Source organism: Gossypium hirsutum, chromosome A08 (genome assembly GCF_007990345.1).
Source record: "Gossypium hirsutum isolate 1008001.06 chromosome A08, Gossypium_hirsutum_v2.1, whole genome shotgun sequence".
NCBI classification, from domain to species: domain Eukaryota; kingdom Viridiplantae; phylum Streptophyta; class Magnoliopsida; order Malvales; family Malvaceae; genus Gossypium; species Gossypium hirsutum.
This window is the reverse complement of record NC_053431.1, coordinates 119,776,827-119,800,520: the sequence shown is the minus strand read 5'-3', so window position 1 is coordinate 119,800,520 and position 23,694 is coordinate 119,776,827. Positions and strand designations below refer to the sequence as shown.

The window sequence follows — 23,694 nt, the reverse complement described above, 5'->3', positions numbered from 1 at the left end:
CTAAATAAAAAAACTTTAGGTACCTAAGTGAGAAAGTGGTATAATTTGGAGACTAATTTTGTAGTTAAGCCAAAACTAAACTCCAATTACTAATATTTTTAACTGAATTTTTAGTTAAATTTGACTATACCTTGTGAATTGGATTTTAATTTTAAAACCAGAATTAAAATATTGCAACAAAAAATCTATTAACAATTAAAGCAAAGGATTAAGTTTTTAAAAACAAAAGTAGAGGAATTAAATTGTACAAGCTTAAAGAGTACAGGTCCGTTCAAAGTAAAGGATTAAGTTTTTTAAATAAAAACTAGAGGGATTAAATTGTAAAAGCCTGAGGAGTACTAGTCCGAGGGCATATTTAAACCTTCTTCTTTTTTTTTTTTACCACATAAACTATGTTTAGAATAGCCTACTTTGAACAGCTATAGTTACCATTTTTGTCTGCAATTATGATACTGACATATTAACATTTACAATTATATTTTTCATGGGCCACTAATTTCATATTTGTGATAATTTTGGCCTAATAATTAATTTCTCCTATTCTTATAGAGATAATATTTAGCAGTTGTAAAATTTTCATCCCTTGTGCTTGTCTTGTTTGGATCAATTTTTTAAACCGTTTTTACGTCACTGTAGCTGTGTTCACACTTGGTTTGTTAAGATGATTTATAGGGTAACTCACATTTATTTAGTAAATTTATGTTTTAGCTATTCAACTTTGAAACATTATAAAATGGCCATTTAACTATTTGAAATTGTTCATTTAATTCATTGGGCTGTTAAAATCGTTATTGTATAGCCTTCTTCGTTCGCACTGCATACTCCAGTCGAAAGCTCTCTTTCACCTTCTCTTCTACTGATCATTTTTTTCATGAAACAATTTTGAATGTCATCAGGGGAGAAGCCAGAAAATTTTTTTAGGGGGGCCGGGATGAAATTTTAATTTTTTATAGTTTATAATTTCTAAAGGATTAAATTTTTAGGTCCCTTCAAAGTTAGTAAAAAAAATTTTGACCCTTAAAAGCTAAAATTTTTTGGGGGGCCCCTTAAAAGTTGGTGAATTTTTTTTGAGCTTTGAAAGTTAAAAAAAAATTAGGCCTCTTAAAAACAGGAAAACAATATTTTGGACCTCTTTCAGCTTTGGGCCCTAGATGGCCTCACCTCCAGATGACCCTTAGGGTCGGGCCTATATTTGAAATGCTAGCATTTAATATTTGAATACGTAGAATATGATATATTATGTGATGTTGTTATGAGGGGAGTAAATACATGCTGTACTACTTTTCTCTTAATCGAGATTTTGTTCCACTAAATTTTTTTTTGATAAGATTTTTAGTAAGACAACATGTTATGCATATTATAGGTAAGTGTACTATTTTTTCTTTCACTAAGAGTTTTTTTTCCCACAAAATTTTCATCGTAATAAGGTTTTAACGAGACATATTATCTATCAATAGACATCGAATGGGGAGTGCTATACATATTTTATTATTAAGTGAATGTCCATCAATATCAAAATAAGTTTGATATATATCAGGACTTTAATGATTATTTAAAGTAGAATTTTATATCATGTATACTTTTTATATCTATAAATATAGATTTTAAAACAACACTTTAAATATCTCTATTAATCAATAAAATAAGTTGTCTTTTACTTTCCATATTTTTCTTTGTTCTTTATTTCTTTTTATTTAATAACATTTATATAAATTTTATTTTATTTACATCGTAATTATAATATAATCTAAAATTATTTGTATTTATACATTCAATATACTTGGGAGAATTTTTAATTAAAAATAATTTTTTTAATAAAAAAAGGATAAAATTTTAATAACAATGTAATTAGTGCGATTCAAATCTAAACCACGCCTAAAATAATCAACATCGTAACTATTAATTTTTATATTTCAACAAAGTTAATTTCACAATCAGTCCAATGTACTTTAATTTGATTGACAACAATAATTTGGTGGGTCAATTTACATTGCAATAAACAACATTTAGTGCAAGTCTTGGTCAATCACAGACCTAAGAAAAAAAAACAAATAATAACGTAATCTAATCTAATTAAAAATACATACAAATATTAAAGTTTTGTATAAAATAAAGTATTAGTTATAGAAATTGTTAAACAATTTCAAAATAAGTATGATATTGAATCTCTAGCACCTAATCTTAAGAATTTTGAACTAAAATTATGCGAAATATTATTAAATTATTAATAAATTTATGTTTCGGTCACATAGTTTTAAAAAGTTGCAAAATGATCATTAAGCTATTCGAAAGTGTTCATTTAAATTATCAGATCGTTAAAATTGATGTTGTATGGCCTTTTTTGTTTGTACTACTTGCACCAATCGAAAACTCTCATTCCTTTTTTCTTTTACAATATAAGTTTTTTTTTATGAAACAACTTTTAAACGTCACAAATTTGTGAACCAAAATCTAAACAACTTTCTAAGATATGTTGTTCTATTCGTTGATGGGCACTGATCTACCATATCGACTGTTAAGTCGTTGCTTGGAGCTCACTACCCAGACTTTTATTTTTTTTTAAAAAAAACCTTACAGCCCAATAACTTGAATAAATTTTTTTGAATAGTTTAGTGACTTAAATGAAAACTTTTGAATAGTTTTGTAATCATTTTATAGCTTTTTGAAGTTGGTTGATTAAAATATAAACTTAATTGAATTGTTGTTGCGTGAGAGTAGTTCACTAAAGTACGAGGTTTGCTTCTTCAATTCTTTGCGGCTAAGTTTTTTTTTTTTGAACAATCTCATTGTAAACTCTGATCATATCTACTCTTTTTTACACAATGCCTATAACTACCTATAGCCCCTCCCCCATCCCATAGATATGAGGATAATGTGCTTCAACATAATCAAACCCGCATCATCTTGCATTGATAACAACACTCATGCCAATCGAATTAAGACTCAATCAGCTTTGCGGTTAATTTAAACATTCAAAATATATTTGTTGGTTATAAGTCCTTGGTGGTGGCACATTAGTTTTCCTATGTCTATCGAAATTAGTATAATGGCTTCTCAAATCTAGTTTTTGGTATGTCTTAGGTCAATTCATGCCTCTATTAAGGAGTTTTACTATCTTCTCACTCTATTGTAGGAACTTTCATACAGTTTTAATATGTCAATATGGTGACATGTATTATTTACAATGGTATAGTTTAGGCTTCTAGTATTGATTTAACTTTTTTTTTTTAAAATATAATGTTTAAAACTACCCATAATCTTTTCTTATCCGTAAATAAGAGGATAAATGCACTCGAACTTACCTCCTCCTGTCTGACAACAATATTGATACCAACCGAGTTAAGACCCAATCGATTAAAATGTCTAATCCTATTTGTAAATTTAAATTCATTATTCAAAAACAACACAACTATTTTTTTTTCTAAGACAAGAAATAAATCGCCCATGTGAAGATACCTCTTGTCGCCTCTCAAACAGGCAATGAAACCAAGCTTTCCTTGTAACGAATCAATCGCCCTTGTGATAATATCTCTGGTAGCCTCTCAATTCGCTTGGTTTTTGTGTTATACCAAACAGGTCTTCGATTCCTGTTTCGAAGGACAAGATGAAGTCAAAGTTCATAACCAGACGGGAAACTGGACTCAGCTGGCCATGTGGGATTTGGATTGCTACTTCAATTCTGAATTGTTTAAGTCAAGACTTCGATAACCCATAGTCTCTCATCGCCCATAAAATTATTAACAGTCGCATTTACTTGAATCAAAGAAAAGCAATTCCAATATCCTGTAAATCAATTTCTTGAAATACCTCCTCGTCAAATTGAAACGATACGATTAATCTTTTGAACGACGGTATTTTTCGTCCTTTCAATCCACATGCTAATAAAAAACTCCATTGAGAAACGCATTTCTTTGGAATGGAAGCACCAAAAGCCACCCTGACTCTGACTTCTATGAGTTCACTTGCTATTTTCTTCACTTCCTATGAGTTCGTGTTTAGACTATAAATTTGGATCCGGAATCCTACCACCTTTAGTTATTCAATTTATGACTAAATCCAAAGCCAAGAATAAATTCTTTAGAGTCATGACATATTTTATAGCATTCTCTTAATAGTGACCTCTCAGCTTGCTAGTGACAAGCTTACTATATAGGTGTTTTTTTTTACTTCTCATATGTCTTAACGCGAGTAAAGGTATGACATAACTTGAATTCATAGAAAACGATTAAAATAGTAAAGTTAAGGTGGATTTTAATGCCTCCATTCTAAAGCAATGCATTTTTCAAGGGAGCTTTTCATTGGTACATATTAGAAAAAGAGTATTTCAAAAAAAAAAAAAAGATAATATCATTTCAATTTGATGGAGAGATATTTCAAAATATTAATTGGCCAAATCATTCTTCAATGTTCGAAATATATTCCATACGAAATATCGAATTTTTTTTAATTCGAGCAAATTCGAATGTTTGTGATTTATAGGTGATGTTATCGAATTCTTAGATTAAACAATTCACAATTGAAGTACCGTTCCCTCATAATGAACTAATATTTAGACCAATTATGAACTTCGAAAATAATGGCAATTACAAGAAGTTATTAGAAGGGAGATTTTTTTTGTTTCGAAAGAAAGATTATAAATCATTCTCAAATAGACTTGTTCATAGGACAGACCATCCAATCCGACCCAAAGACCCATTCAAAAAGTAAAAATATTTAGACAAAAATATAAACTCGAAAAAATATAAGCCCAAAAAGTGTGAGGGTTTCAAAAAAATAAAGTCTTTCGTATGTAATGACCAAAAAAATGTTATTTTGATAGTAAATTAAGCACAACATAGAACAATGGGTAAAAATATTATGGAGTTAGATTGCATTTTACTTTTCTACTCAAAAAATGAGTAAATTGCTCTATGTATATTAGATCAAAGAGTAAACTAGTCTTTATGTTAAAAGTTTCATCCATTTTTGCTGTTAAAAAATAATTCTTGTACGTCAACACGAGGTACACGCATTTTTAACAGTACAAAAGGATAAATTTTTAACAAAAATAACCAATTTGATCTTTAATATAATGTACAGGAACTAGTTTGCCTATTTATTGAACAGAGGGGGCAAAATGCAATTCGACTCTTAGTACAAGGACCTTCACGATACTTTTACCAACAATGGATAGCTGTCAAAATTATCTGAATGGCTCAATAGGAGCTGACTCTTCAAGAATGGCAGCAATCTCAAAACATTCAGCCGCTTCTTCCATTGATGAACCAACTTCTTCAGTTTTATGAAGCAAACCAAGATTATACCATGCCAACCCATTCATTTGATCGACCCGAAGAGCGTTCATCAGCAAGCTTTTTATGACCGCATTGCATTGGCCACCGACTCTTCTGAGCACAGCAGCAGCAGATATCATGCTCGGGACATGATCCGGATCGATGTCCAGCGCAGTCCGAAACGCCTCCATAGCTTCTTTTAGCAAGCCTTTTCTCTCATACAGTACACCTGGAAAATAAAAGCTCTAGAATTAACTATCTATACCAATAGAATAAAAATCTTAGGGAAGTTTATAAAGTTACCAGTGGCATGAAATCGAACGGCGGAGTAAGAACTTATAGCTTTTGATTTTGAAAGACAAATCTCGGCATCTCTCCATTGTGACAAGCTTATGTAGAGATATGCTAGATCATGCCATATTTCTTGTTCGAAACTTGTCAAAGAGTATCTATGATCCTGTACACAATTATTTGAAAAAGATTAGTTGCTATAAAGGTTGTTTCCCTGAAAATATTTTCACCCGAAACATGACAGAAAAAAAGAGGCATTATACAATGCAAACTTGGGTTTAATGTTCTAAGAACATAAAGAGCTTTTAGTAAGTTGAAATGGACATAATAAGTTTCAAAACTGGCAATCGTAGCTTCCCTCATTCGTACGCTAATAGGCCATTTCAAAACCAGTTAAAATATAGGAAACAGAAAGAATGCTAGGCGCGTAACAGACCTTATGAAGCTTCTTCCCCAAAACAAAGCTTTTACACTGTACTTGAAGAAGGGCAAGAAGCTGACTATACGTCTCAACGGCATTCTTGAGTTGTCCCCGTGCAATTTGAAGCTTAGCTTTGGTGCGCAACAATTCTCCTTGATCCCATTTCCCAGTTTGATCCAAGGCAGCATCAAGAACAATTTCACCATCCACGAAACGTTTTTGAGCTGACAATATACGAGCCAATAACAGCCATCCCTTAATGTTAGAACCACCTTCTAGTTTTAACAAAGACTTTGCATAATAAAGTGCAGCTCCCAGCTTTCTCTGCTCGGCATTTTCCAGGCTAAGATGATAAAGAATACTGGGATCTTTCATGTTTGTGATTTTCCAAGCACTTTCCAAAGCCTGGAGGGCCTCGGACTGTATTGCAACCCTTTCAAAATCGGATAAGACGGACTTCGAATGCATTGAACAAGCCACACCCAATAAAAAGTTACTGGTACCTTCCAATTCATTGCATTCTTCCTCCAGGCTTTCAAGGGCTCTATGAGCAAAACTGATCCCTTCTTCCGCAAGAATAGGTTTTTCCCCGCAAATTCTTGATGCCATCATCAATCCTGGAACACAACGTGGATCCTCGTTACTGTTCAACAATTTTCGGAGTAGAATCAAAGCAGCCGAATCTTCACCTGCTCCATGGTAACAGAGAGATAGAATACGGTAACTTTCTTTGCGATTAATTACCCCCGGAAGCAGTTCTTCTATTTGCTTAGCCAAAGCCCTTAAATCACCGCATACGGAGAGAGCAAAAGATAGATGATCCAAAATCGATGGATCCCATTCGATTCTTTTTAGAGCAACTTTTCTTAATAGAATCATTAAGAGCAGTATAGCCTCCTCTATGTTATTCCTTGGGACAAATGAACTGCCCATTTGCGAGCGGAGGTTTGGGGGACAAGCTTCATCTCCGCAATACAGGAGAAAAACGGCAAAATGTTTTTGAATCCTTGCAGTAGTTTCCACGTCAAGATTCCATATATGAAGAAGCGCCCACCTGTAAGACAAGATTGCTTCAAATGGAGAATCACTTAATTTCCATAACTCCGGAAGCAACTCAACTGCCTTGTTTAGAGTCTCCTGCAATTTACAGTCGGCACCAAAGTTTTCCGGCAAGCCATCCGGTAACGAAGATTCTATTACGTCCAGAATAACTTTACAGGTTTGAGCAGCTTCTGCAAGAATGATCACAAATATAACAAAACAAACAAAGCCAATGTAAGATCGGTGCACAAATACATAAATCATTACCCTTACCTCGAAACCTTTGGAGATGTTGCAATGATTGTGCTTTGAGAAAGATTGCTTCTAGCAGTAAACTAATGGTATGAACAGACATTGGGGGAGGAGCATAATCATGAGATTGTCTCTTACGCCTTTCAACTTTTCGAGTAAGGCTGAGTTTCATTTTGGGAATTATTGCGGCGATATCTATTCCTTCAAACACATGTAGTGCAGCTTCAATATTTCCTTTCTGATATTCGATTCTTCCTAGCAATGCTCTAGCTTCCTGCATAGCGAAGACACCTTAGCTTGCAAGAAAAGTAAATAAAACCGATAAACGCAAAGGCAGGAATGACCATAATTATAACCGTCCTAACTGTTAATCGGGTTACCAGTCAGAGAGACAACATATATCACACGCATTTAAAGTTAAACTACTACTAGAAGCCTAAACAATACATATTTATACCGCATGAAAGTTCCTAGAACAGAATGAGAAGATCAGAAAACTCCTTAATAAATGCATGAATCGACCTAAAATGTACCGAAAACCAGATTCGAGAAGCCATTGGGTTAGTTTCGATAGATGTATAGGAAAACCAATGTGCCACCACCAAGGACTTATAAACAACAAACTTATTCCGAATGTTTAACTTAACCAGAAAGAAATGAAGAAGCAAACCTCGTAATTCAGTGAACTACTCTCACGCAGTGACAATTCAGCTTCTTCTATGTTCCCGGTATCTGGTTTGTTCTCACCATTACTGAATTTAGAAGAATGACCACACAGTGAATGATCTTCTACGGCAAGGGATTCTGATGGAGGTATCATCTGTTCTACTTTGATTAATTTCTCTCCGGCGCATAAACACTTCATTTTCTGCCCCAAATCCCGCCAAACTCCGCCTCGTCTCGGCTTTTTAATCCTTATGTTGCTCCTCATAGTGTTTCACCACTATCCAAGATCTTCAAGCAGGGCAACAAAATAGCCATAAGAATCCAAAAAAGAAAACATCAACAGAACTTAAATACAAGATCCAAAGAATACACAAATTTCATAACTAGGTTACATGATACAATATGATGATCAGTGCAAAAATTACAATCCAAAAACAGTAAATTTCAAGATTTTTGCCACATAAAACAAACGATTATTAAATAATATGAAAAACCCACCAATATTTCACTAACCTCATTTCAAAATTCTCATAAAAAAGCCAATCAAATTCCTCAATTATAGATTATAGACAATGCGACAATAAAATTACCCAGAAAAAAATGTAGAAATTCAAGCAATGAACAATCAAAAAACTCTACAAAAGAAATGACAGTATAATGAATTCCATCTCAAGTTTATCAGTCAAAAAAAGGCTCACCTTTTGTTTTTCCAAAGAGAAAAAAAGCAAAGAGACAACAAGCCATCGACAGCAACAACACCACCCATCTCTGTTTCTTTTCAAACAAAGCCCTTCTTTAATTAAAGATTGTACCTTTAAAAACAAAACTAGTAATCAAGTAACAACCCAAAACTAAATAGCCAAGAACTTTTTTTTTTCTTTCTTTTGAAAATTTTCTTTTATTGTTTTGGCCCCTTTGTTTTCGTTTATTATTTATTTAGATTTAAAGTTTAAAAAGAAAAATGGGAATGTGAATTGGATCGTGAAGAAGAAGATTTGTAGGTTCAAGATTTGAAGAAGAAAAAGAATATTGATAATTAAAATGAGAATTAAATAAAGTAGGTAATTCTTAATCACGTGGGATGCCTTTTTTCATATGTTTTAGTGCTGGATTTTGACTCTTATTAACCAGATTGATTGACATTTTATTTTATTTGTTGTTTATTGTCTTTTTTTTTTATGAAATAAATACGAAGAACAAAAAATCAGTGCCGACAATATCAGCAATCTAAGAGAGTTCGACAAAGAGAACAAAAATCTTGTTCATGGGAAGCTTATGCTCCCATTATTTTGGCCCCTTTTTTTAATTTTTGTTGAATTAAATAACAATAAAAAATATATTTATTAAAATATTATGTAAATTTTGAGTAAAGTTTTACTCGAAATAGTAATGTTGGAAGTTCAAAAATATATCCGTGAATTTTTATTAATTTTATACATAAATATAAAAAAATCACCTAATAATATAAATTACTTTGTATATAAAATGATTTTTTATATATTTCTAATTGAATTAATACTCAATTAATTTAAAACATTAATTTAGTTAAAAATTTTAAGGACTGTACAGAAATAAGAGAAGTATTTAACACATTGACAGTACGTTTTTTTTATTTCACAGATTAAAAAATATAACATGTGTCTCTTTTTTAAAATATTTTTTAAATATTTTATTAACTTTATGATATTTTAGAATTTAAAAACTTCACTCGCAATATACTAATAATTTCCCTAGAAATAATATAAACAAACTCAAAATTTTTAATTTTTTTGAGTGAAATTTTTAATATGATTTTTTATACATTACAACTACATTTGTTAAAGAGATAGCTATTCATTTAAATATTGTTATGTTAAGATTTGTACAAAAGTATTCAATTTAAAAAATATATTTGGATAAAAAACCTGGCTCGTTTTAAATATAGATTAGGTTTAAGTTCAAATATTCAAATTTAAGTCCATTCAAATTCAACTAATTTTTCAATTTTATGATATATTGGTTTTATTTTATTTTTTATACATAATGTAATTTGTATTATATAAAAAATAAATATAATATTATAATATAAAATTAAAAATTTGTTAAGCAAATAACTTGTTTATTGTTAAAATTTTAATAAAAAATATGCAAATATATAAAATATATATTAAAATGAATAATTTTAAATAGGCTTGGATTAGTCATTTATAAATATAGACAAATTTAAACAAAATTTAGGGATAAATATGAAAACTATTAATAAACTTTAATCTAATGTGTAATGTCATACGTGAACTTCGATTTTGTACAATTTTATACATGAAATTTTGATTTAATTCAATTTTCACAAATCATTGACAATGTTATCGAATTATTACCATTTATGTTAGTATATTGCATACAGAAACAATTGTATTAATCCAATATGAAAATTAATGTATGTATTCATTTCTTTAATTTGTACATGGACTTTTTTTATAGGTTTTGTCCTTCTAATCATATTTGATTTTTTTGACACAATGCTTAGAACTACCCATAGCCCCACTTCAACATATAAATAGAAGGATAATGCATTTCAACACACTCAAACCCACGTCCTCTTACATTGACAACAATACCACTCAATCGACTGTTTCAAGTTAAACTTAAATAAGTATATATAATATTGATATTGTATATGAACCCAATTTAAATTTGACCCAATCATGTACGCCTTTAATTACATAAAAAAAAACCAACAAAAGACTTTTTTTTCCCAAAAAGATAAAACTAAAGAATGGTGGAGATTGAAATATGAAACCCCTTTGTATAAGATATAAATGTAATTTGCTTCATACTTAGCATTTCAAAGACTTAATCCATGGTTTAAATAAAAAGAGAAAGATTCTTAAGATTTCTTGTTACCAAATAAATGCATCTTAGTGGCTTGGTTAAATGAGCAATGAATAAAAAGCAACCCTTTAATTATGGCAACCACATTGTGCAATTATTTTTTGTTCAATTATTATTAGAGACAAATGGTTTGATTTTAAGTGATTACTTAAAGTTTTTGCCTAACATGCGCCTGCTCATAGAGGAGACTGCTAAAGTTGTTTAGGCCATTAGGAATTTGGCAGCTTAATTTAAAAAAAAAACCTTCTTAATTAATATATAGCTGTGGGTTTAAGGGGTTTACTTTTGTGCTTTGATATTAAAGTGTTGGGTTATTAATATTTATAAAAATTATTGGGATAATGTCACATTTGATATATGTGCTTTCATAACATATTCAATGTGGTATTTGAACTATCAATATGTATTCTATTATGGTACCTGGTGTTAACACCGTTAGTGAATTGCTAAATCAACTAATGAAATTGGATACGTAATTTTTTCCTAAATGAATTTACTTTTTTTTTTATTAATCATATATTTAATTACTTCTTTTTCTGTGGGAAAGGAGAAACAAGAAAGAGAAAAAGACACTAGTAGTGATGGAAGGAGGAGAAGGACCTCTTACCTCTTTGTGCAACTAGGTTAATATAGTAGGTCGCCCCTTGTCTCGTAGTGTTGCACATGGTTGTACGGGCTAGCTAAGTGTCAATGTTGGTATAGGTCAATTGTCGTCAAGGTATGTGTTGTGTGATTTTGCCTATGCCGTAAGTTGTCTTAGTCTGACACCTATGTGCTTGAGATTGTATGACACAATTAAGCCCATGTTGCCTTGGTAAAGGGTGCTTCGTGGTAAGGTAGTTGTGGACCGTTTGTAAGCTAGTTCACTAAGCTTTCCGTGAAGGGACATTCGCAAACTGTTGAACAACTGCCACGTGTCCTGCTCTATTAGGGTATAACAAGTTTATTAAGGATAGTAAAACCTAAACTATCCCAAATATTTTGAATCGACCCATTGTAAATGAAACTTTTTTTTTTTTGAAAAATAGATGCAAGTCAGAGTGGGGTGAATTTTTTATGGGAACAATGGGTATGGATTGTCTATGGTAAATGGTAATGGTTTGCCCTGCCCCACCCTACTCCGTTATATGAAATTATTATTTTATTCTTATATATTTATAACTATTAAAAGGATAAAAATGTATTATAGAAAAAGCATGTATATTTTATGTTTAAATATTTTCTTGAAGAATTATATTTAAATATTTACTTGTCTTTAAAAATTAAAAATATTACAAATAATTAGCAAAAAAATAAATTAAAGTGAGGATGGAAGCATCCAATATCTATGGAAGTGGTAGTAATTTTCAAGATTACACCTTCATAATAGAGCAGAGTGAATAATGAGGCAAAGCATTTGACGTTTATAAAAGTAAATATGACGAAGTTAAAAATTCTTTTAAAAATTAAAATTGAATTTTTTTTTCACTAGAGTAAAGATATAATTTATAACTCATATTGATTAATTAAATTTGTTAAATTTATGAACTTTATAATTTTCTTTTCAACGATCTAATCTATATTTAATTATTTAAAAATGCAATCAATATAAATTAATCATCATTTTTTGTTCTTGTAAAAAAATCCAATAGGAAATTAAATTAAACCATCATAAGCTAAAAAATAGCCATTAGCCATGTCAGCATGTAACAGTGTTTCGAGTATTATAGGAACATCTTCAAAAACTTGCAATTCAATAGACAAATGAGAAGCCATCTTGACAATGCAGTTAGCTACTTGATTTCTCTCTCTTCGAATGTGTTAATATTCCATTGATTCGTAGACTCTAGCAACTAATAAATCCTTTTTATCAAAGGCGAAGCCTATATTGGAAAATGCTGGCCATTTTTAGATTATCTGTATAAATCAAAGCCTTGTTAAAACTTTTTTTTTTAGAAGAATCAGTCCATCGAGAACACCCCACAGCTTTGCATTGAAAACTGAACAATCTCCTAAATAATGATTAAACTCAAAAAAGAATGTAAAATAAAATATGCATAAAAACAATAATGCATGCATCTGTTTTACGCTTTTAATTTTGTTGATTTGATTCCCACTTTATTTCTTTTCTCAACATAATTCTCACATTTTTCATTTAATGAAAATTCACGATATAAATTCTATGGTAAGCTTACAACGATTATCTCTATATAACAACACAGTTATATGTGTATAACAATCACCTATCTATAATAGGCAAAATCTGAGCAGACAAATATAACTATTATAGAAAAGATTGGCTATACTTTTTTGCATTATTATTAATATTAATTATTAATTTTCTTAATAATTAATTCTTAGTGATGGAAAGATATACTACACATAGTTATGTAGAAAAAAATTTGAAGTTCTCTCTTTTGAGTCCTTTTTATTGAAAATTTAAACTTTCAATATAAAACAATTATATACATAGCTTGCTATCAAATGAATTATTTAGTATTTTTTTAATTTAATAAGATTTTAAAAGTGTTTATGGTTGAGTTCGGCAATAATTCGTAATTTGTTTATTCCATTGCTTACTTTAAAATAAGATTAAAAATAATTTTTTATTTATATAGTTTTATAATTAAATTTACATAAAAATAATAATTTTAAAAATTTTCAAATATATTTTTGTAATTTATTATTAAAATAACAATATAAATTTTTATTACTGAAAATTTAAAGTTTTTATTAAAATGTTTTTAAAAATAATATTAATTATATTAATAATTCATTATAAGATTAAATATAATAATGGATATCCAACCAACTAAATAAGGGAAAAAAGAAAAGAAAAGAAAGCCACGTGTTGCACTTTAAGCTAACCATTCTATAGTAAAGCAATTTATTCTGTTTTTATATATGTTATAGATTTGTTTTTTTTTGTTTATAAGAAAATTATTATTTTTCAATAACCAAAAAGAATCATAAATATTAGCACATGAAATAGAGTATGCCAAATGAAAATTAAAGTTAATAACAATAATTTTTCTTTTTTAAAAAAACTTTTTTTTTTGGTTATTGAAAAATAATAAACAAGAATTCTTTCCTCTGCCCATCTTGTCCTCATTTTCCCTTTTCCATGAGATTAAATTATAAAAAAAACCACTTAATTTATTTGATTCTAAATATTTTTCTTCCTCTTCATTCAAATAATTAGTTTAATTAAATATACTAAATTTCCAAAATAAATAATTTCTAATATTAAAAAAAAAAAGTAGAATGAGAAGTTATGAGATAGAAGACGATTGAGGATAACTTTGTAATTTAGTTAAACGATGGCAATCTTGTAATGTTTTTGATCTAAAGGGCCAAATTTCAAACCCTTCCCTATAAATACATACGTGATACACCCTCTTCTTTTCTATCCACCCCTTTTGATTTCTCTCTTTAAAGAAAATTCTCTCTCATTCGCTCTCTCTCTCCCTCCCCACCCCAACACCTTTTTTTTTTCTTGTTTGTTTTTCATTTGAAAAGCCAGATTCCGGCCACTGTTAAATTTTTTTATTTAACTTTTATTTTGTTTTTTTTACTTTTCACTGTTTTACTTTTTTTTTAACTTTTTTTAGTCTTCGCCATTTTTTCCGCCCGTTATTACCCTAATAACTCTTTTTTTAAATAAAAAATAAAATAAGGGGTTCTTTTTTAAAATTTTTTAATATTTATAATTTTATTCCGTCTTTTAGTTATAGTAGTTTTTCTTTTCTGACGTGGCATGTACCATAAAAGGCGGAATAATGAATACCAAAACGATGCGTTTACCGCCCCGTCGGGTTTCCATGCCCAACAACAAACGAAAAGAGAGAGACGATTTTGACATCAAACGGTTAAACCCTCCACCACTCGCAAAGTTACCCAAGCCGGCTGTTTCCTTAGCCGGCTCCGAAAAAGCCGCTTCCCAGCCGGGTCTCTCCAACCAGCTCCTGGCTGGATACCTGGCCCACGAGTTCCTCACTCATGGGACGCTGTTCGGCCAAACGTGGGACCTGGCTCGACCGCAACAAACGGAGGCCGAATCCAGAAAGCGAATCGTAGAAGACTCGGCTCCGAACCAGAGATCCGACGCCGAGCCGAAGCCAAGGGAGGAGAAGCGTCAAAGGTACGTCGAAGTGGCGAGTTTGCTGAAGACAGATGGGGCCCACATACCGGGCATCGTCAACCCGACCCAACTCGCCCGTTTCTTACAGATGTGAACTGTTTCCTTACACGTGGAGATACCTCATTGGCCACAGTTTTCTTTTAATTTTTCGCTGTTTTTTTTTTTCTCCATATATCAACTGAAGTTGTCTCTGTGGAGTACGTAGCCATAGCTCAATAGTTTAGTTGGTTTTTTTTTGTTTTTGCTTTTTAAATTTGAATGTATGCATGAGAGATGCATGCATTCATGCATGTACATCTGATGTTGTTCGTGTATGATCTGAATGAATAATGCGCAATGAATTTCCGAATTTTTTTTTCCATTTTCGATTACGTTGAAAAGTTAAATTCTCATGCATGCAGATTTTGTTTCCTTTTATTTAAAAAAAAACCCTGTTTTTTAATGCCTTTCCTGTAGGCACATAAATGTAAATAAGAACTGTTGAGCGATCCCACTCGTTCGATAGAAGTCTTCCGCTGGGTAATCGGATAAGCCCCCAACAATGGTAAGTATTATCTCCGGATCGTGTCGGGTTTTGTCTAGTAAGGGGAGGGAGGTGAGTGTTTTCACCTTTAAGTCACCACATAGTCGTAAGATCTTTGTCCACTGAAACACCAGTTGAGTGGTAAAAGAACTTGGGGAAGTGCCTTGTGGCAATGGGTTGTATGTGGATGCACACCCACCCATCATTTGGGAAGGTTAAGGTCTCTGCCTGTCCCCTCCAACCACCCAACATTTTCAATCTTGATGGTGTTTGAATCCCTTACCTATGACATATAATTTCTCCACTGAATCACCGATCGAGTGGCCAAAAACTTATTATATCGTGGACTATTTTATTAAATTAAGAAGACAATTGAATGGACCCATAATGAAATTGAGAATATTTGAGTCAACCTGGTTTCAGTTTTTTGAGTTTTTTTATTTTGGAATGTAAACAACAGAAGGCTAACAGTTTTTAATTTTGTAAAAATATTATTTTAAAGGTGTTGATATTGGAATTAATGGGATTGACTTTGTAAGGTTGTATAAGTAGGTATGATAAACGTTGTTTTCATAGCTTATTAAATAAGTTTGATTTCTTTGACAATTTTTTTTCCTTACTGAATCACATTGTTGACAAATTAGTTACTTACATTGGCCAAAAAAGCCCTTCCCAAAATGTAATTAAAAAATTAATTAAGTTAATTATTAAATTCCCACTCAATTTTTTTATCCTTAATTAAAATAATGAATTAAACTCCTCCATTTCCATCTTTGAACATGTTGATCTTAAAAATAAATTGAAGAACTAATTAGATGGTGACATATAACATCTTGTGGTTTAATGTAATATTCTTTTCATAAAAAAATATTAAAAGTAATTAAACTATTAAAATTATAAAAATTTAAAAATATTATAAAATATAAAAAATCTAATAAATTTTAAAAAAATTAAATTAAAAAACTTATTTAAAAAAATTAGAATTCTTAAAAATAATAAAAATTTTGTACAAAAAAATTAAGATTGATATAAACTTATAAAAATTATAAAGAAATCATAAAAACTTGAATCGGATCAGTTAGCCTGAAATTGATAAGGGTATCGATCTAGGGAAAGCCATTAGACCAATTGATTTGAAAAACGGGCAATGGAATCAATTTTTTTATTTTTTAATACTTTTATCAAACCAAAATTTCATTATCCAACAATCAACATATGTCATAATGGAATAGTATTACCAAGATTTTCAAAACCAGACAGTGGTCGAACCAATTAGGCTACCAATTTGTCAGTTTGACTGATTTGTTTAGTTCAATTAGATAAAACATTAAAAAATTAAAAAAGAAAATTGGTTCAACCATCCGGTTCTCAGGTCAACCAATCTAATGGCTTCCTTTGGACCAATAGCCTTGCCAATTCCAGTCTAATCGATCCAACCAAATGATCCAGTCCAATTCAAGTTTTTATGATTTTTTTATAATTTTTATAAGTTTATATCATTTTTTATACTATTAATAATTTTTATAGAATTTTAATATGTTTTTTTATAAAATTTTAAATATATTTTATTAATTTTTAAAATTATTTTAGAATTTATTGAAAATTGTTATAATATTTATAATAATTTTTTATAAGTTTATATTAATTTTCATATATTTTAATATTTTAAATATTCGATAATTTTTATGATTTTTATAATCTTTTATGACTTTTAATAATTTTTATTAGCAAATATTAGATTAAACCAGAAGCTGCCACATGTCACCATCTGATTGGTCTATCAATTTATTTTAATGGTCAATGTCAAAAATCGTTAACGGTGAGACTTAATTAATTATTTTAATTAACGGTAAGGACTTAATTGGGTGAGAATTTAATATAGGGGCTTAATTGGTCTTTTTTATATTTTCTTAGAGGTTTTTTTGACGCATATTATTTATTAGTGAGGCATCCGTTTACATTGAACCTTAAATGATTTTATATATCTTCTATAACTTTTTATACGTTTAATATTTCGATAAATTCAACCGTCATATGTCATTTTCCAATCATATATGTCATATTTGACATAAATTAAAAAATTCTAACGATTTATTTTATGTAAAAAAAACTTTCAAATGTTAAATATATATTAATATAGACAATATTTTAGATCGATATGATTGAGATATTAAATTAATTCAAAATTTTACATGCATGATAAGTACAAATATTTTGATAAATCCAATGGTTGGACGGTTAAAATATTAAATATATAAAAATTTACAAAATGACGTAAAACCATTTAAGTTTTACACTCGTGTAAATAGATCATTCCATTATTTATTTTTACATTTGTCAAATATTGAAAATATACATCATAATTTTGTTCGTGTGTGTTTGGTTTTAGAAAATAAGGGCCATTATTGATGGATAAAGTCGATCGATACTATTAGTATTTAAGTGAATTTTAATTTATTTTTGACATATTTAATTAATGATTTAAGATCATTTAATATATAAGAAGTTTACTACTGTTTAAATTTAAAATTTAATCTTTATGTTTTAATTTGATATGATTTAATTTTATTATTTCTATAATATCATTATCAATTCGTTTAAATAGTTAACATTATTGATCAAGATTTTTACACACATAAAATCTATCTCAACATGATAAATTAGAAATGGTGTTTTTTTTTTAATTCATGCCATCATTAACCGAAATAATTAATAAAATTAATTATTTAGAAATTAATAATATTATAAAAGTAAAATACTAAATTATATCATAGTATCCATTTTTGTGATTAAACGTCCATAACTTTATATTCATGATGTTCATGTTCTTACGAGCGTTACTTTTTAAAAGTCTATTCTGTTTCAAATGTTGATAACTTTTTTTATTCATGACGTTGATGTTTTTACTGGCGTTATTTCCTGAAGTCCATTTTTTTTCTTTGATCCAATGTTTCGAATTTTGGTGATTTATTTGTTTTGATTGTAAAAATTTGTTACAAAAGCTTGCATCTATTTTCTCGTTTACACTTTGATTTTTTTTCAAAATTTAATGATATGATCAATGTTATTGAAACATGGTTAGATTGATTGGTCGGATCAATTAGACCGAAAATTAATTAATATATTGATCCGATTGAATTAGAAATCACTCGAAAATTAGTAAAAAGAAACTAGAACAAAAACTTTAAAATTTTAATTAATTAATTTTTTATGGTTAATTTAATGGTTAGTTTAATAGTTGAACTGATTGAATTGAGAATCAATGATCGAATCGATTCACCTATTAGCTTAATTATTAGAATATTATATGTGACGCTTTAAAATTGTACCGTGTCATCATTTAAAAATTTATATAAAAATTTTAATTTTTGAGTGATGATAATCAAACTATTTTTATTTTTCAAGAATCAAAATAAATTTAATTATGTAAATGTGAATAAAAAAATTACAGTTAATTCGGAGCCAAAACTTATATTATATATATATAAAGAAAAACAATAGGCCAAACGCAATTAAAGCTAAAGGAAACCACCAAAGCCAACGTTCTCAAGAAGAAAATGACAGATATTTCCAATTTTTATAAAGCTCATTGTTTTCTTCCTCTAACTCGGCTGAGTAGACTCAGTGAGTCACCCTATAACAATGTCATTGAATTCAGATTGCAGAACTGAGTTTTAATTTCCAAGTTTCAAACAAGTTGTTCCGATGGATTCTTTTATCATACAAGGTTTTCCCAAGGTGGGAAAGAAGAAAAAGAATCCAATAAAAAAAGGTGTAATCTCCTCTTGGTTTCCGCTAAAGCAAACAATATATATATATAAGTTTCTCTTGTACTTTCTTCCCCATCTTCAAAACCCGAACCATCTCTAGATTCGGACCCAAACTCCGACCCGGAATCCAAATCCTGGGTCTGGTTCCGCTTGGTTGTTCCGCTAACGCCGCCGTCTTTCGTCTTTTTCCGACGACTGCTTTTCTTCGGTAGGTCTTCCGAGTTCGAGTCAGTGATTTGACTCAGATCTTTGGGTGCTTTTTTAGGCTTGCTAACAGTATCTGAAGAAGAGTTCTTCGATGGCTTCTTCGAATGTTTAGGCTTATCTCGTTTCTCCTTTGTACCTTCCACCCTGGATTTCACGTTCGTCGATGAACTGCGTTTTGATGATTTGGGTTGTTCGGGCATATCTGAAAATGAAGAACAACTTTGGGTACTTTGTGAATTTTTATCTCGTTTTTCCTTTAATGAAGGATCTGTTCTGTTTGCAGATGAAGTGCGCCTCGATGATTTGGGTTGCTCTGGTTTATCTGTTGTTGTTGATGATGATGATGAGGTTTGGGTTTGTGAGATATTGTCACGTTTTACTTTTAATGAAGAATCTCCGGTGCCATTTGCATTTGTAGATGAACTTCGCTTTGATGATTTACCCACTTCTGGTTTATCTGTCAAAAAACAAAAAACAATGATGGGTTAATTCAAGGAACATCCTTAAATTATTGCATAGATTTTAAATTGGTCCCTAAACTTCAACCATTCTAAGTGAAGGATCAATCACGTCCTTTCCTTGATCTAATTGTCAATTTAGGACTGAATTTCAATCTAACTTGAAGTGTGTTTAAAACATCTAAATCAAATCACAAGCACGAGTACCTCCTTGGGTCTAGGTGTAGAGGCTTGGGTCTTTTGATTAAGCGGTAGAATTGCAATTTTAGTCCTTTTCAATATTAACACTTCAATTTAATTGCTGTTAACTTCTTTGTTAAAGGGAAAAACTACATTTTTGGTCCATATTGGATGTTAAATTTTCAATCTAAGCCGTTTTAATGCAGAACTTTTAGATTTGGCCCCTCCCAAACTTTTTAAATTTTTTGGTTCTCCATCATACAATTCTTGGCTTCGTCTCTACTTGGATTTGACATGTTAAAACAACTATTAATGAAAATTTAGGAAGGTTTTTTAACGTGTCAAATCTAAGTTGTTCTATGCATTTAGTATACATGCATTTACAGCCTGATTTCACGTTTTAAATATGCTATGCATCATATTTAGCTAGCATTTAACATTTAACCTATGAAAAGGACCTGATTGATATGATGCTATCCATTAAGAACTTAATTGAAATATTTTGAAGTTCTTTTATCAACTAAAATTTTGGATTATAGTTTGAGGACGTCTGATACAATTAACCCAGAACCAATATATGGTATACCTTGTGAGAGATTTGGCAGCTTCTCCTCCATTAGCTAAATTAGGTGCTCCTGGTGCTGCTGATTTAAACTCATTCATCTGCATTTTATATGAATCATGTTTTCACTTTGACAATTTTTCTTTTTTTTTTCTTTTTTTGTTATAATCATAATAAAAGAAATTTTCGAGTAAACTACACTACTCTCTCAACTATTAGTGAATTTCCTTTTTGGTCATCCAATTATTAAAAGATACAAAATGGTCACTTTACTGTAAGTAAATTTCTTTTTTGGTTGTCAAACTATGAAAAATTACAAAATGATCACCCAACTATTCAATCTTGCCTTTTTTGGTCACTAGCTTACTAACAGTGGCAGCTCTTAAAATTGACATAATACCAATTTTAACCCTCAATATTTATAAACTATGTCAATTTAATCTTGATTCTAAAAAAAATCAACCCTCAACATTTATATATTGTCTAATTTAGTCTTTTTCTTTTTGCAACTTTACTTTTCTTTATGAATTTAAGGGTTAATTTAAAAGAATGAGAAAAGATGAAACTTATTATCTTGGATTTTTAGGTGTTTTTCTTTTTGGGTACATTTGCAATCAAATTTAGTAGATAAAATTGTTTTTTCTTCTTTTTAGCTTTTGGGGTGAAATGGTTGCAAAGAAAGACAAAATTGTGAAAGGACCAAATTACACAATGTATAAATGTTGAGAGTTAAAGTTGCTATTGTGTCAATTTTAAAAACTTTCACCGTTAGCCAGTCGGTAACCAAAAAGACAAAATTAAATAGTTGAGTGACCATTTTGTAACAATTCGTAGTTAGGTGATCAAAAAGAAATTCATTAATAGTTACATGATCATTTTATAACTTTTCATAATTGGGTGACAAAAAAAATACTAATAGTTAGATGACTATTAATGTAATTTACTCTATAAAAATTATATCAATAATCATACAATGCTTTATTAGTAAAGTGGCCCCTAAACCATACCCGAATTTTCAAATTAATTGTTAAACTTTTTTTAGTAAAAGTGGGTAATACACTTTGGATGCAATTTTAGCCAATAAAAATATGACATGTGGCACATTTTATAGAATATAACACACTTTGGGTACGATGAGACTAAAGTTATAGTTTAAGTATCGCTTTTTACTAGAGACAAAAATTTTAAGGACCAACCCACAAATTAAGATATAATTTAGGGGTCAATTTATAATAAAGTCATAGTAGTGGTAGTTATATATTATTACCCAGCTGGGTGCATCAGAATTTACATATGGCCCATCAGCTCCTATATGAGCTATATGCTTTACATCTGTTGGCAAACCAATCTGCATTTCAGGCTGTTGATCTTCATCATCTGCAACATTAAATTTTGCCCTTTTTTTTTTTGTTATTATTAAGCAAATAAAAAAAATAACTCAGTAATATTTTTAGTTATTCAATTATGAAAATTATAAAATAATTATTTAATTATTCAAAATTTTCTTTTTTAATGGCCAATAATTAAATTATTAATAAAAAATAATTTGGTAACTTTTAAAATTGATATAATATCAACTTTAATCTTTAACATTTATATATTAAATCAATTTAAATTTATTCTAACAAATTTAACCCTCAACATTTACACAATTTTTCTTTGTAATATTGAGAGTTAATTTTAAAAGAATAAGAAAAGATAAAAACTATTATCTTGGATTTTTTTTTTATGTTTTCATTTTTGGTATATTTTTGATCAATTTTAGTTGATAATTTTTTTTTAAAATTTTTATGTGTAGGGGCGAAGCCAGGGGGCTGGTGTAGGCCCTGGCCCCCTTAAAATGTAAAATTAATTTTTAGGCTCTTAAATTTTTTAAAAATTTTAAATTAGTAAAGATAAAATTACACTTTGACCCTCTTAAAATTATAAAAATTCGATTTAATCATTTACAAATTATAAAGATATAAACTATAAAAAATTAAAATTTCATCCGGGCCCTCTAAAAAATTTTTCTAGCTTCGCCCCTGTTTATGTGAAAGGGCAAAAAAAATAAAACTACAAAAAGACTAAATTACATAATGTGTAAATATTGAGAGTTAAACTTTTTTAAAAATAAAGACTAAATTGACATAATATTTATTTTAAGGGTTAAAGTTACATAATTTCAAAAACTTTAAATAGTGAAATAACTATTTTGTAATATTTTATATAGTCGGGTGACTATTAATATAATTTATCCAAATGGAATAAAGAATATGAAGTGTGAAAAGCAAAAGGGATAGCATACCAAATATTTGAGAAATGTATCTAAGGCCTTTTAACAGGCCCTTCATCTTGTTGTTTGCTGCCATTTTGGCTTTAATGTCTAAAACTAGAGCACCTACCTTTAAATCTGAAACCCAAAAAAGAAAAAGAAAAAACCAAACTTTCTTAGCATCCAAACATTTATTTTCTCTGAGAACTGAACTTTTTTTCCCAGCTAGTTTTTTTTTGGGGAGATGATGAAATATCTCAGCTTCAAAGAGAAATTTTTTTTGTTTGAATATTGCAGAAATTGCGTTAATTAACTCATGCATGCAACATATGGAAAAAAAAGAAAAGGAGAATATTTTTTTTAAAAGTTTAACTATTCATTTTTCAATAAGAAAAACAAAAGAATTTCTAAATTCAAAGAAAAAAAACTGTTGTTTTCTTGCTGGAGATGGGAAAAAGAAAAAAAAAGTGAAAATCATGGGAAAATTTATAAAAAAATAACCAAAAAAAAAGATTTTAAAAAAATAAAAAAGGGATAAATTGGACTTTTTTGACAAATGTTTTTGTGAGTAGGGATGTGGTGAGAAGAAAATGGTAAAGAATTAGGAAAGAAAAATTTGTTGTTAAGCAAAACTTGCGTTAATTCAATGGCATTGCATGGTTTCATAGTTTAAAAAAGACTAGTCAATCTTAAACCAAAAGGAAATCGAAATTTTAGGTAATGGTTTTTTTTTCTTTAAAAAATACTAAATTTAGGATTTATTTTTTAAATTTTTTTATTTTAATTTGATAATTTAGATTATTCA

General features: G+C 29.5%; 3 protein-coding genes across 3 annotated transcripts; 1 reads left to right on the top strand and 2 right to left on the bottom strand.

The window, feature by feature from the left end:
• Positions 1-4,897: 4,897 nt before the first annotated feature.
• LOC121204686 (protein NPGR2) lies at positions 4,898-9,233 on the bottom strand. Its single transcript, XM_041074993.1, has 6 exons — positions 8,643-9,233; positions 7,949-8,232; positions 7,300-7,552; positions 6,001-7,217; positions 5,577-5,730; positions 4,898-5,502 (listed from the first exon to the last, which is right to left on the bottom strand). The coding sequence occupies exons 2-6, from the start codon at positions 8,207-8,209 to the stop codon at positions 5,183-5,185; spliced, it is 2,205 nt and encodes a 734-aa protein (XP_040930927.1). The 5' UTR covers positions 8,210-8,232; positions 8,643-9,233; the 3' UTR covers positions 4,898-5,182.
• A 4,972-nt stretch (positions 9,234-14,205) lies between these two features.
• Positions 14,206-15,284, top strand: LOC121204687 (uncharacterized). The gene has a single exon (XM_041074994.1). It carries the CDS (start codon positions 14,574-14,576, stop codon positions 15,027-15,029), a length of 456 nt encoding a protein of 151 aa, XP_040930928.1. The 5' UTR covers positions 14,206-14,573; the 3' UTR covers positions 15,030-15,284.
• A 3,892-nt stretch (positions 15,285-19,176) lies between these two features.
• LOC121205087 (serine/arginine-rich splicing factor 11) lies at positions 19,177-20,690 on the bottom strand. Its single transcript, XM_041076013.1, has 2 exons — positions 20,660-20,690; positions 19,177-19,892 (listed from the first exon to the last, which is right to left on the bottom strand). Exons 1-2 carry the CDS (start codon positions 20,688-20,690, stop codon positions 19,177-19,179), a joined length of 747 nt encoding a protein of 248 aa, XP_040931947.1.
• Positions 20,691-23,694: the final 3,004 nt, after the last annotated feature.